The sequence below is a fragment of the Elephas maximus genome, chromosome 6, assembly GCF_024166365.1.
Source record: "Elephas maximus indicus isolate mEleMax1 chromosome 6, mEleMax1 primary haplotype, whole genome shotgun sequence".
Classification (NCBI taxonomy): Eukaryota; Metazoa; Chordata; class Mammalia; order Proboscidea; family Elephantidae; genus Elephas; species Elephas maximus.
This window is the reverse complement of record NC_064824.1, coordinates 76,737,823-76,750,941: the sequence shown is the minus strand read 5'-3', so window position 1 is coordinate 76,750,941 and position 13,119 is coordinate 76,737,823. Positions and strand designations below refer to the sequence as shown.

The window sequence follows — 13,119 nt, the reverse complement described above, 5'->3', positions numbered from 1 at the left end:
ATCGGTCACCCTGTTAACTGTGTACACAAAACCCTGTGCTGAGCTCAGTGTGCTTTTAACTTGACACTGCAATTAAAGATTTAGGATTACATTAAATTATTAACACCTTTTTCTCATTTTACCAGACAATAGAGCAAAAGTTAAAGCACATCAAGTCACTACCTGTGCATTCAAGTCATCCTTAAATGTAGGATTAAAGACTGATTACAAAGAAAATTGGTGGTGGAACAACATGATGAACGTAATTTTTGTCACTGGACTGTAAATGTGAAGATTGCTGAAATGGCAACTGTTTTGATACATACATATTTATCACAATAAAAAAGAAAACATATTTAGGGAAAAAAAAAAAACTTCTTAATTATATAAGTTGTTCTCTAAAATGATAGACCTAAATCACAAAAAATGTTTCTAAAGTGACTGGCAAATTTTATGAAGTAACATCTATATTGTGAAATTTATATTTAAAACTTCTTTGATAGTAAACAATATTATTAAAACTGCTTTTTATTTTGTCACAACTCATCAAAGCGAACCTAGATAATTTTGGAAAGGTTTATGGCACAACTGCACCTAAAACATCAGCAAGGTATATTCACTTTTCATTTTATTTCATTCTCTTGTGCCAAATATCAAAGCAAGGAACTACATGAAGCCTCACATACTTCTGTCCATCAACAGAACACTGAAAGCACCCATAAACCGTCTCCCTTTTATAGTTCCCCATTCCACAGAGTGTGCAGGGCCCTTTCGGAATGTTGTGGTTGAGTAAATTAACTCGGATATGAGTCCCTTCTTTGAGTGAAATATCAGTCATACTGAGAGGTTTGTCATAGAAGTCGGAAACAAGATCGTCCAAGTAAAGCTGTGAGCGAGAAATGGCATCCATCACTCTTCTATCTAAATGGACAAAGGAATGTATTAGAAGTCAAAATAAAAAATATATAACCCAGACTTCACTTCTAAATATATGAGTTTAAACTATTCAGTGATGAAATTATTCGGCTTTTAAATTTAAATTCTTAAGAAACGGGATTAAGGAATGGATAATCTCATGTAAATCCGAGAAGAAAAAATACATTCAAAATACTTTTTCTTAAGAAGCAGGATTAATGAATAATCTCGTGTAAATCCAAGAAGAAAAAATACATTCAAAGTACTCTTCAATTGACATACTTCTTTCAAATAGGATATTTCTCAATCTGTAGAACAGTGCAAATGTTGACGTTTCTTCCCTTTCAAATCCTCCTTTTGACACTGAAGTGACACAAAGGTCTAAAAAATAAAAATAGAGGATAATATAATTTGAACAACTCATTTTATTGCAGGCTTTAATTGTGGGTGATAAATTCTGGTACGTGCCATTCGTTGCATTTTTTAAAGTTAAATTTTACATATTTTTTGAAAAGTAATCACGTTACACAATACAGAGAGTACAAAAAGGGCATCCACACAGTAAATGCACTTATAGTTACTGAATTGTACACGTAAAAATGGTTGAAATGGCAAATGTGTTGTTATAGATATCTTCCTACAGTAAATATTTTAAAAGGGGGATACAGTGACAAATAAGTCTCCCATTTTGCCCCAGCCTCAGTCTTCCACCCCAAAGGTCGTCACTGTTAACAGTCTCTTGTGTAATCTTCCAGAAACACTCCATGCATTTTCCAAACATAACAGAGTATGAATGTATGTAAGGTCCCTGGGTGACCCAAATGGTTTTTTCTCAGCTACTAACCTAAAGGTTGGTAGTTGGAACCCACTCAATGGCATCCCAGAATAAAGGCCTGACCATCTGCTTCCATAAAGGTTATAGTGAAGAAAACCTTGTGGAGCAGTTCTACTCTGTAATACATGGGGTCACGACAAATCGAAATTGAGAACAAGAGGTTTGGTTTTGTTTGGTATGTATGTATATATGTGTATAAAATTCTTTAGACCCAAATAGTTATATACTGTATACATTATTCTTTAAAATATCTTAGAGATTATCCCATGCCAGGATTTATAGTGCTACCTCATTTTTTTTTAATGACGTCATAGTATGGTACTGTGTGTATGTACCATCATTTAACTAGTCCCTAACAATCGATCTTTAAATTGTTTCCAATATTTTGCTATAACAAACTGAATATCCTTGTGTCCGTGTCATTTCACATATGTGTAAGTATATACGGAAGATAAATTCCTAGAAGTGTAAGGTCAAATTATATGTACATTTAAAATTCTAGGTTCTAGGTTATTAGTTATATATACATATTTACATATATATACACATACACATACAGTTTGCTTTCAGCTACTAACCTAAAGGTTGGTGGTTCAGACCCACCCAGCAGCTCTGCAGGAAAAACTCTTGGTAATATGCTTCCGTAAGGATTGCAGCCAAGAAAACCCTATAGGGCAGTCCTACTCTGTCACATGGGGTTGCTATGAGTTGAAATCAATTCGATGGCAACTAACTAACTATATATATATATATATATATATATAGCACAAAGATATAAATATGTTGTTAGGTGCAGTTGAGTCGGTTCCAACTCACAGCAACCCTATGTATAATAGAATAGAACACTGCCCAGTCCTGTGCCATCTTCACAGTTGTTGCTATGTTTGAGCCCATTGTTGCAGCCGCTGTGTCAATCCATCTCATTGAGGGTCTTCTCTTTTGCTGACCTTCTACTTCACCAAGCATCATGGGGTGTGTGTGTGTGTGTGTGTGTGTGTGTGTACCCATTGTCATCAAGTCGACTTTGACTCATAGCAACCCTATAGGACAGAGTAGAACTGCTGCACAAGGTTTCCAAAGAGCGGCTGGTGGATTTGAACTGCCGACCTTTCAGTTAGCAGCTGAGCTCTTAACCACTGTGCCACCAGGAATACATATACACACACACACACACACACACACACACACGCAAGCATATCTATATAATATACATGTATATTTACCAGTATACATAGATATACACACAAACACACACATACACACCTTCTCCTCACGTATCGATATGGTTAGGTTCCAAAGACCAGGTCATTACCTGTAGTCACCATTATGTGTAAATGGAGGACAACCACATCATTAGATACCTGCCAAATTACATCATAACAGAACTGCCAAACCAGCCTAGCCAAGCTGACACATAACTTTATCACAGCAGCATTACTCTCACCTTGCACCTCAGCATTTGTCACTGCCAGATGTACGTCATTAATGAACAAAATAGATAAGGTTTTTTACTATTGTCATAAATACAAAATGTCAGATAACAAGACAGTCAATAAGTGAGGTTTATATATACACACATATACATGTATATGTATACACTGATTATACATGTGTGCGTGTATAAATATATACATATAAAGTCACTTGACACTCCTCCATACAATCGATACAAATATAAAAACCTACACCTAAAGGGTTCCAAATAGGGTTTACTTAGCAGATAGTTTTCTTTCTGAACTTCTTAATCCCTCCCACAGAACTGCAGAAACAAAAACAGGTCTAAAAACGTTTGCAAATTATGATAGCTAGGGGGCTCCCTTGCCTGGTCTTTGGGCTACACCTGGACTTGTCCTGGTTGGTCTCCTAAGAAAATTGTACATTTGCCACCGGGTGATAGAAAAAAAAAATTATAAATACATACCTCAAACACCCCAATCTATGTCCACTACAGCTTACTTACTATACCAGCCCCCTTTGCCAGGAGTAAACTATGAGATTACATAAAGTAGTTATGGGTGTATTTCTGACTTAAAAAATGGCACTACAGAAAACCGCACCTAAGAATATTTTACTGATTAAATTGACAGGTAATTTTTTTTTTTTAAATAAAAATAGCCAATATTAACAAGATATAGGGAAATGGGGATTCTCATTACTGGTGGAAATGTGAAGTAGGACAATCATTTTGATAGGTAACTTAGCAACATGAATAAAAACATCTTCAAAAGCCTTCATACCTGATTACCTAGACATTCTGGGAATTCACTATAAAGGATTCAGAAACATGTAAAAATTTAAGTGTATAGATGTTCACAATAGGGTACTTAAAATAGTGGAAAATTGGAATTGAAATATCCAACAATAGGGAAATGATTAGATAAATAATGGTACATCCATAACATTCAACGCTATGTAGACATTTGAAATAAAATTCTAAACAAATGGCATAAAATGCTCATGTTATATAAATGAGTTATAAAACACTATGCATACTATAATATCATTCATATTTGGGACATATAAAAAAAATTGCAGGAAAAAAGACCTGGCAATCTGCTCACAGCCTTGGAAATCCTATGGGGCAATTCTACTCTGTCTATAGGGTTGTTATGAGTCAGAATAGACTCAACGGCACACAACAATAACAACATCCAAAAAATTAGAGCCATTAAACACTTTGTTAAAGAGCTAACTTTAAGTCACAGTGTTAACAGTATTTTTTTTTAAGTTTCCACAATAAACATTAATTATTTTTGTAACTGTTAAGGAAAAAAATACAATGATTTTAAAGTACATCGTAACAGACTAATTAGCCCTCATGGTACTTATAACTTTTGTACTCTCCGTATTGTGTAACATGTGAATATTACTTTTCAAAAAATACATAAAATTTAACTTTAAGAAGTGCAATGAATGGCATCATTTAGCCCTCAAAATTCTTGAAACTTTACAAAGCACACAATGAATGTCCATCGAAAATTCAATAAGACACCATATAAAGAAAATTTAAAATCACGTGACCTTAGATTATCTAAATTACACATGATGCGCACAAAATAACTGTAGGCCAGATTGCACAGATGTTTTCTACAGAACGTAGGGATTGTATCCCGTCCAGTCGTTACACGCAATTGCTATCTGATTACACGCTCCTCAGTTCTGGTGTTACAAGAATGTGTAGCCTGAGGAAGAACACATTTTGAACATAAGTATAAATTAAAATAGAAACTTTTACATGGATGTGGTAATGTAAAGACTCTGATGTGAGTGACTAAGAATCTACTTTCAGCAAAGCCTGATTGTGTTATTTCTTACTCTATCACATTTCCAGACTCAGAAGCAAGCTTGTGAAGTCCAAAACTCATTTTCCTCTCTGCTCAGTCCTCTGTTAACAAAGGGCCATGGAGATGTTTTTGTTTGTTTAAATGCCATGCCTAAAATAATAATGTGCCCTTGGGCCCCAAGACTCTCCAATTCCCACCTTCCTGGCAGCCACAACTGTTATTCCTCAAAAGCCCCTGTGGACCTTGGGGTCAGTGAGTACCCTAAGCAGTGGAGAATGTTCATAATTACCTCTGCCATTTTCATTCTCGAGTTCTGGCTAAGGGAGTATTATCAACAGTGTGTGTGTGGCTAAGGGAGGATGCCACTATTGTATATAATTCAAGCAAAAGTATTATTTATAAAGCTAACATACTGCTTACAGCCAAGCCAAAAATCCATTTGCCATCAAGTCAGTTCTGCTCATGGCAACCCATGTGTGTCAGAATAAAATTGTGCCCCATAGAGTTTTCAGTGGCTGATTTTTTGGAAGTAGATTGCCAGGCCTTTCTTCTGAGATACCGAATAGATGAAACCTTCAACCATTAAGTTAGCAGCAAACATGTTAACCATTCGCACCACCTGTTTGCACAATCCACTGCCTCTAGTAGATAGTCAATAGATGTTTAATTGAAATAGGACTCTTTTATATTGTAATAAGAAGTAAATGAAATCCATGAACTGCACAAATCTAAAGTAAACTTCACTGTGGTACAACACAGAGGGACAGTTTTTATGAAGCACTTGTACTTTTAAAGTTATTTGAAGGGGGACACAAAAGGCAGTTGGGTCAACGATAGGTAAAACTGAAGTAAGAAAAGTCCTTACACTAAGGTGTCCTAGTTTGGGTGCCCTGACACCTTCACGCATCTTAAGTGTCTATCTCCTTCTCTGTCTGCCACCATCAAAAACTACCTGTTATTTTATTACATCCCCTAGTAAGTCAAGGAATACTTTGTCAGTGGATTGCATTTAGGTGAGGGTGGGGAGTCTACAGAAAAGACAGTTTGGGAAATTAGGGAAGCAAGGACGTTTCCCAGCTACTTCACCCATGCAAAAGGCTGACAGTGCTGAGGGCATTGCTCTTCTATGAATTACCGACATTCAGAGACAGAAAAGAGTGAGATACAGAGCATTCAATTAAATTGGCAAAAATATATTCATTTCAGTGTTTGATGCAAATCGTTCACTCACCAAAGACACCATCCAGGTAAATGAAGAGTTCAAAAACACTGAAAGCAATGGTTGTATGTGCCGGAAAAACAATAGCTTTGTCTCGTCCTCTGGGATTCTGTTCATCCATAAAATGAAACTATAATAAGTAAATAAAATCATTAAGCATCATAACATGCAAGGATATTTTTTTTGAAAGATAAAACACCTACTACAATTCTACCCAGAAAACCTCCCCAAAACCAAAAAATGCCTCTCAAAGTAAAGAATGATTCTACTTGAATTACACTGTTTATAGCAGAGGTCCGCCTGAGACTCATGATCTGTATTAAAGAAATACCTCACCACTATCTCACTTACTTTGGTATTGGTGCCAATAGTATTAGTGCTACGACAATCAGAATGCTCTCTGGATTAGAAGTCTTTTTTTCTTCCAACTGCAAATGTTGGAAGGCAATTGTGTTAAGAGTTAAAATTGAAGCTTTTCAGCCCACTCTGTCTACTGTTTTCAAGGAAGACTATTTCAGCAGCTTTCCAAAGCAATCACCAACTTATTTTCAAGTTAATTTCAGTTGGTGCCTCCAAAATAATCTAATTTTAATCAGAATTTGGCAGGTAGCTGAATGTAGCTACTGAACAGAACATTTTTTGTGAAGACTTGAAAAATTTATCATGTAACCTATCTTTCTATCTGTTGGTTTTAATAAAGTCAATCAAGTCATTATTAGGTGTACTGACTGGCAAGGACAAACAATATCAAAATTGAGCTGAAAGTTTAACACAAATAATGTTCCAAGATTTTTAAAAAATGTTTTAATGTTGAATGAACAATATTTGGCCGCTGATAAAATTATTTTAGAATAATTATTTTAATTTAATGCAAAAATATAAATCAACTTTTAAAATTTCAAAGTATAAACTCTATCACTTAAAAAAAATTCAACTTGAGCAATTTTTATTCTTAAAACACCATTTGAACAGTAAAAAAAGAAGACCTCCAGTATGCACATTATTTTACAAGGATTAGTGTTTTCGTTGCATTAATATTACACATGTTCAGAATCCAAGTTTTTTGGACCTTTTTTTCGTATTCTGATACAAAAACTACTACTATGCAAAACCCTATGCAATTGCAGCTCTTTAATCTCAATATCTGTTCAAAATATATGCAGTCACAAGTGCCAATGGAAATTGAGCAATTTTCAAAAACTCTATTTTAGTTAGTGAGAGAAGCCTAATGCGTGTGGTTTACCCGCATTGATTCCCCACGGATTCCAGCATGTACAGACAGTGAGCACTGCCGTGTGGTTCGAATGCTTTCCATGACCACACACAGTACTGCCTTTCTGCTGCTCCTTGACTGACGTATTAAGCTGTGGTCACAATTAATTTTTCTAAAATAAAGAAGAAAGACATTCACAAGAACCAATAACATATAATTCCATAGAATGAGGGACAGTTTTTGCTATCCATTCACAGTCCATTTTAACTAAAAGTAAATCAAAGCAGAGAAGTGAAAGCAGGAACACACACAGACACATGCACACCAACGTTCACTGCAGCACTTTTCGCAGTAGCCAAAAGGTGGAAACAATGGAAACTCCATTAGCAGATCCATTAGAGGGTGAATGGATAAACAAATAATGTGGTACAACCATAGAATGGAATATTACTCAGCCATAAAGAGAAATGAAGTTCTGACAGCCACTACAACATGGATGAACCTTGAAAACATTACGCTGAGCTAAGTCAGTCACAAAAGGACAAATACTGTATGACCTCACTTACATGAAATTAACAAATATACAGAAACCAAAGGAGCCCTGGTGGTGCAGTGGTTAAAGCAATCGACTTTTAACCAAAAGGTCAGCAGTTTAAAACCACCAGAGGCTCCTGGGGAGAAAGATGTGGCAGTCAGTGTCCATAGAGAGTTACAGCCTCGGAAGCCCTATGGGGTCACTATGAGTTAGAATCCACACGATGGCAGTGGTTTTATAGAAACCAAAGCTTATTACTGGTTACCAGGGGAGAGAGGAAGGGAGGTGGAAAAGGGGTTTTTTTTGCATGGGTGGCACTGAGTTTACATTAATAGTGGTAGAATACTAGGACAAAGATAGGGATAAATAAGGGTTGCACAACATGGTAAATGTAACTAATGTCACTGAACTGTACATGAAGAAACTGTTGAATCGGTGGATGTATTATTGTGTATATTTGCACTACAATTCAAAAAAAAACAAAGGCAAATCAAGGAAAGCCTGAAAGAAATCAGAAAGTATGCTCAAAAGAAATTTAATACTCTGCCTCTCCTTTCTATTTTCTTAAAGTGTGTTTATTATAGGAGCCTCTTAGAGAGGAATCTCTTAGTATATTTGTTGCAGGCAGATTCCTGTATTCTTTCAGTCTAATAATTTAGCAAATGTGCACAGAGCCAAAGCAATTTTTTGGAACAATTAAAAATTCCCTAAGCTAAATGATTTTCAATATCTACCTTTATCCAAAGTTTGGAGCCCTGAGGGCACAGTGATTAAGAGCTCAGCTGCTAACAAAAAGGTCAGCAGTTTGAATCCACTGGCCACTCCTTCGAAACCCTATGGGGTAGTTCTACTCTATCATATAAGGTTGCTATGAGTTGGAATCGATTTGACAGCAATGGGTATGGTTTTTTGGTTTTTTTTTAATCCAAGACTTAGATACACTAATTTGCAGTGTTTCAAAAAAATGAACTACACTAGTAAAACACAGGCCAATGTTTTAAAATATTTTATAGTGAAGTTTATATAGTTAAAATATTTAATGGAAACGTTCAAATATATTAAGGATTATTATACTGACCGTGTAGTAATTTCCTTGAGTAATGTTGATACTTCCACTTCATGTTTGGTTACTACACCAAATGAAGCTTTTACTGCAATGGAATCTGATCCAGCGATATTAATCCCAACATCATTCACAATATGGTTGCCCCGCCTTCCATAGAGTGAAACATCTGACTCATCTTCATAATTCAGTAATTGATAAGATGAAATACCTTAAAGAAAAGGAAATTAGTATATTTTAAATGTCTTAAATCCATCTAAGGTAAATTACATTTAGTAACATGTTACTTTACAATTTAAGACTCAAAACACCCAAATGTTAATAAGGGCAACGATTTAAACCAAGATTTAAAATAGCAATTCAATTAATATGCCAATAAAAAGAAATAAACAGCCAGAATTCTTAAAATGAACTCCAATTCCCTCTTCAGTCAACAGAACTTCTTAAGCATAAAGACTCACTGGGTGGTTGAAATAAAGGCAAGTATTTATAAGAAATAATTTGTCAAAATGTCAACCTGTTTGTTTCTAACCTAGCCCATAAACATATTTTAGTTTACCATTGGTAATAACTGTATTGTAATAAATAATTACAAATTACTTACATCTCCAATAGTTCATTTGACTCTTTGAGGTAGGTAGACCAAATAATGCCCCCATAAATTTTTTTTTTTTCTTACAGTCTACATTAATTTGATTAAAACATCTTAGAAAATAATTCATAGATGTGGAAATTATTTCACCAATCAAACGAGATTTAATTCTTATATAAATTCCAGGCATCATTAGTCTTAGTATTATTACTACTATTGTAATAAAAGTTGCTTTTATCAATAAAAACGTGTGTTAGTATCACTAACACTAGTAATATATACAACCTGTGTTTAGGTTACAATTATACAGTTGAATGAGTAGTTAACTCCCAAACAGACATTTAAACTTACCAGCTGAAATTTCTCTGTCTCCTAGGAGAATGTCTTTCAGTGTAAAAGGTGTTGAGGTAAATTTATATCTAGGAAACAGAAAGCATCGCTTCTTTTTTACCACCAGACTTAGGGGTTGGTATTTGTCAGCTTCACTGAGGCTTGGAACAGGAACTAATCTCCCTCCATCTCCAACTTGCTTGACAAAGCTCTTGGTAGCAGCAGCAAACATATTATTAATATAAGATCAAAATGTCATCAACTATAACCTCCAGATAATAAATCCATATTTTCAAAGTAGAAAATCAGGCACAAAATTAAACCTAGCTTGATTTTAAATATATTTACATACATTAGAAATCCAAAGCATGGTTTTCACCAAGTAGTTTACCAGTGTAGAATTCACAACACAGCCTCCCCGCGTGCGCTGAGGTAATGAATTATAGATCAAAGTTGTAAAATGATATACCAAAAGCAAGTTTAATTTGGAATGGCAGTCTACGGCACTAAAATATATACAGAAAACTAATTATTTTAAAACACAACCAATGTTCTTGATTAGGGTCACATTTAGTAGTGGTTTGCAGGTACCAATGAGTGAGTTTTGAGATGAGCATATATAGCTCTATGGAAGATAATGCAATTTAGGCACTAACATTAGCCCTGGATACCAGCTACAGTGGACTTAGTCAAAAGGGAATTCCTTCATCCAATTTTGGCAACAGAAAATTGTATTGCGTTCTTATGATATATAGCCTATTGTTTTAGCATTTCCCATTCATTTCCCTTGTTGTATGCTGTGGCGCAGTGGTTAAGTGCTGGGCTACTAACCAAAAAGACAGTAGTTCAAACCCACCACCCACTCTGTGGCAGTCTGCTTCTGTAAAGACTGCAGGCTTGGATACCCTATGGGGCAGTTCTACTCTGCCCTGTCAGGTCACTATGAGTTGGAATAGACTCAATAGCAATGGGTTTATGTTACAAAACCAAGTACTTAATACTAAATACAAATTCACAGTATATAGTGGAACAATTGTATGCCAATCTTTAAAAAATACTAAATTAAAGAAACATTAAGTAACTGTATAAACCATACTACATAGAGATTTTTACTCAGAAGCTGGACACATGGATTACATCTCTTTGAAATATGATCCTGTTGCATTTATTTTCTTTTTGTCCCATCATTATCCCAGTTTCCCAATCTTTAATAGATTTGATGCATTGAACACTAATGACCAAAGACCAGACAGGTTGTGGAATGGCATCAAGGACATTATACACGAAGAAAGAAAAAGGTCTTTAAAAAGGCAGAAAAGACCAAAATGGATGTCAGAAGAGACTCTGAAACTTGCTCTTGAATGTCAAATAGGTAAGCCGAACAGATTTCAAAGGGTAGCTCAAGAAGACAAAGTGAAGTGTTACAATGAAATGTGCAAAGGCCTGGAGTTAGAAAACCAAAAGGGAAGAACATGCTTGGCATTTTTCAAGCTGAAAGAACTGAAGAAAAAATTCAAGCCCCTGGTTGCAATATTGAAGGATTCTATGGGGAAAATATAGAACATCGCAAGAAACATCAAAAGAAATGGCAAGAATACACAGAGTCACCGTACCAATAAGAGTTGGTCAACGCTCAACCATTCCAGGAGGTAGCATATGATCAAGAACGAATGATACTGAGGAAAGAAGTCCAAGCTGCACTGAAGGCATTGGCAAAAAACATGGCTCCAGATATTGACGAAATACCAACTGAGATGTTTAAATAAACACCAGGGCTGGAGGTGCTCGCTTGTCTATGCCAAGAAATTTGGAAGAGAGCTTCCTGGCCAACTCACTGGAAGAGATACATATTTGTGCCTATTCCAAAGAAAAGTGATCCAACAGAATGTGGAAATTATCAAACGATATCATTAATATCACGCACAAGTAAAATTTTGCTGAAGATCATTCAAAAGCAGTTGCAGCAGTACATCAACAGGGAACTCCCAGAAGTTCAAGCTGGATTCAGAAGAGGATGTGGAACAAGGGATATCACTGGTGATGTCAGATAGCTCTTGGCTGAAAGCAGAGAATACCAGAAAGATGTTTACCTTGTTTTTGACTACGCAAAGGTATCCGACTATGTGGATCATAACAAATTATGGGTAATATTGCCAAGAACGGGAATTCCAGAACACTTAATCATGCTCATAAGAAACCTGTACACAGACCAAGAGGTGGTCTTTCAAACAGAACAAAGGGATACTGTATGGTTTAAAGTCAGGAAAGGTGGGCAATAGGGTTGTATCCTTTCACCATACTTATTCAATCTGTATCCTGAGCAAATAATCCAAGAAGCAGGACTATATAAAGAAGAATGAGGCATCAGGATTGGAGGAAGACTCATTAACAACCTGCGATATAGAAATGACACAACCTTACTTGCTGAAAGTGCAGAGAACTTGAAGCACTTACTGATGAAGGTCATAGACTACAGCCTTCATTATTAATTATGGCTCAACATAAAGATAACAAAAATCCTCACAACTGGACCAATAAGCAACATCATGATAAACGGAGAAAAGATTGAAGTTGTCAAGGATTTCTTTTTACTTGGGTCCCCAATCAACACCCATGGAAGCAGCGGTCAAGAAATCAAACAACATATTGCATGGGGCAAATCTGTTGCCAAAAAACCTCTTTAGACTGTTGAAAAGCGAAGATGTCACTTCAACGAATAAGGTGCGTCTGACGAAAGCCATGGTATTTCAATTGCCTCATATGCATGGGAACGCTGGACAATGTATAAATGTCATGAATTGAATTATGTCCCCCCAAAAATGTGTGTATCAATTTGGCTGGGCCGTGATTCCCAGTATTGCGTGGTTATCCTCCATTTTGTGATTGTAATTTTATGTTAAAGAGGATTAGGGTAAGATTGTAACGTCCTAGGGTCTCATGCCTGATCCAACCTAAAGGGAGTTTCCCTGGGGTGTGGCCTGCACCACCTTTTATCTTACAAGGGATAAAAGGGAAGGGAAGCAAGCAGAGAGTGGGGGACCTCCTGCCATCAAGAAAGCAGTGTTGGGAACAGAGCGCATCCTTTGGACCCGGGTCCCCATGCAGAGACGCTCCTATCCTGGGGGGAAGATTGATAAGAAGGCCAACAGAGAGA

General features: G+C 36.1%; 1 protein-coding gene across 1 annotated transcript; it reads right to left on the bottom strand.

Annotated features, from left to right (window-relative positions):
• Positions 1–527: 527 nt before the first annotated feature.
• PJVK (pejvakin) lies at positions 528–10,197 on the bottom strand. Its single transcript, XM_049888990.1, has 6 exons — positions 9,987–10,197; positions 9,059–9,254; positions 7,476–7,617; positions 6,245–6,362; positions 1,177–1,275; positions 528–900 (listed from the first exon to the last, which is right to left on the bottom strand). Exons 1-6 carry the CDS (start codon positions 10,195–10,197, stop codon positions 608–610), a joined length of 1,059 nt encoding a protein of 352 aa, XP_049744947.1. The 3' UTR covers positions 528–607.
• Positions 10,198–13,119: the final 2,922 nt, after the last annotated feature.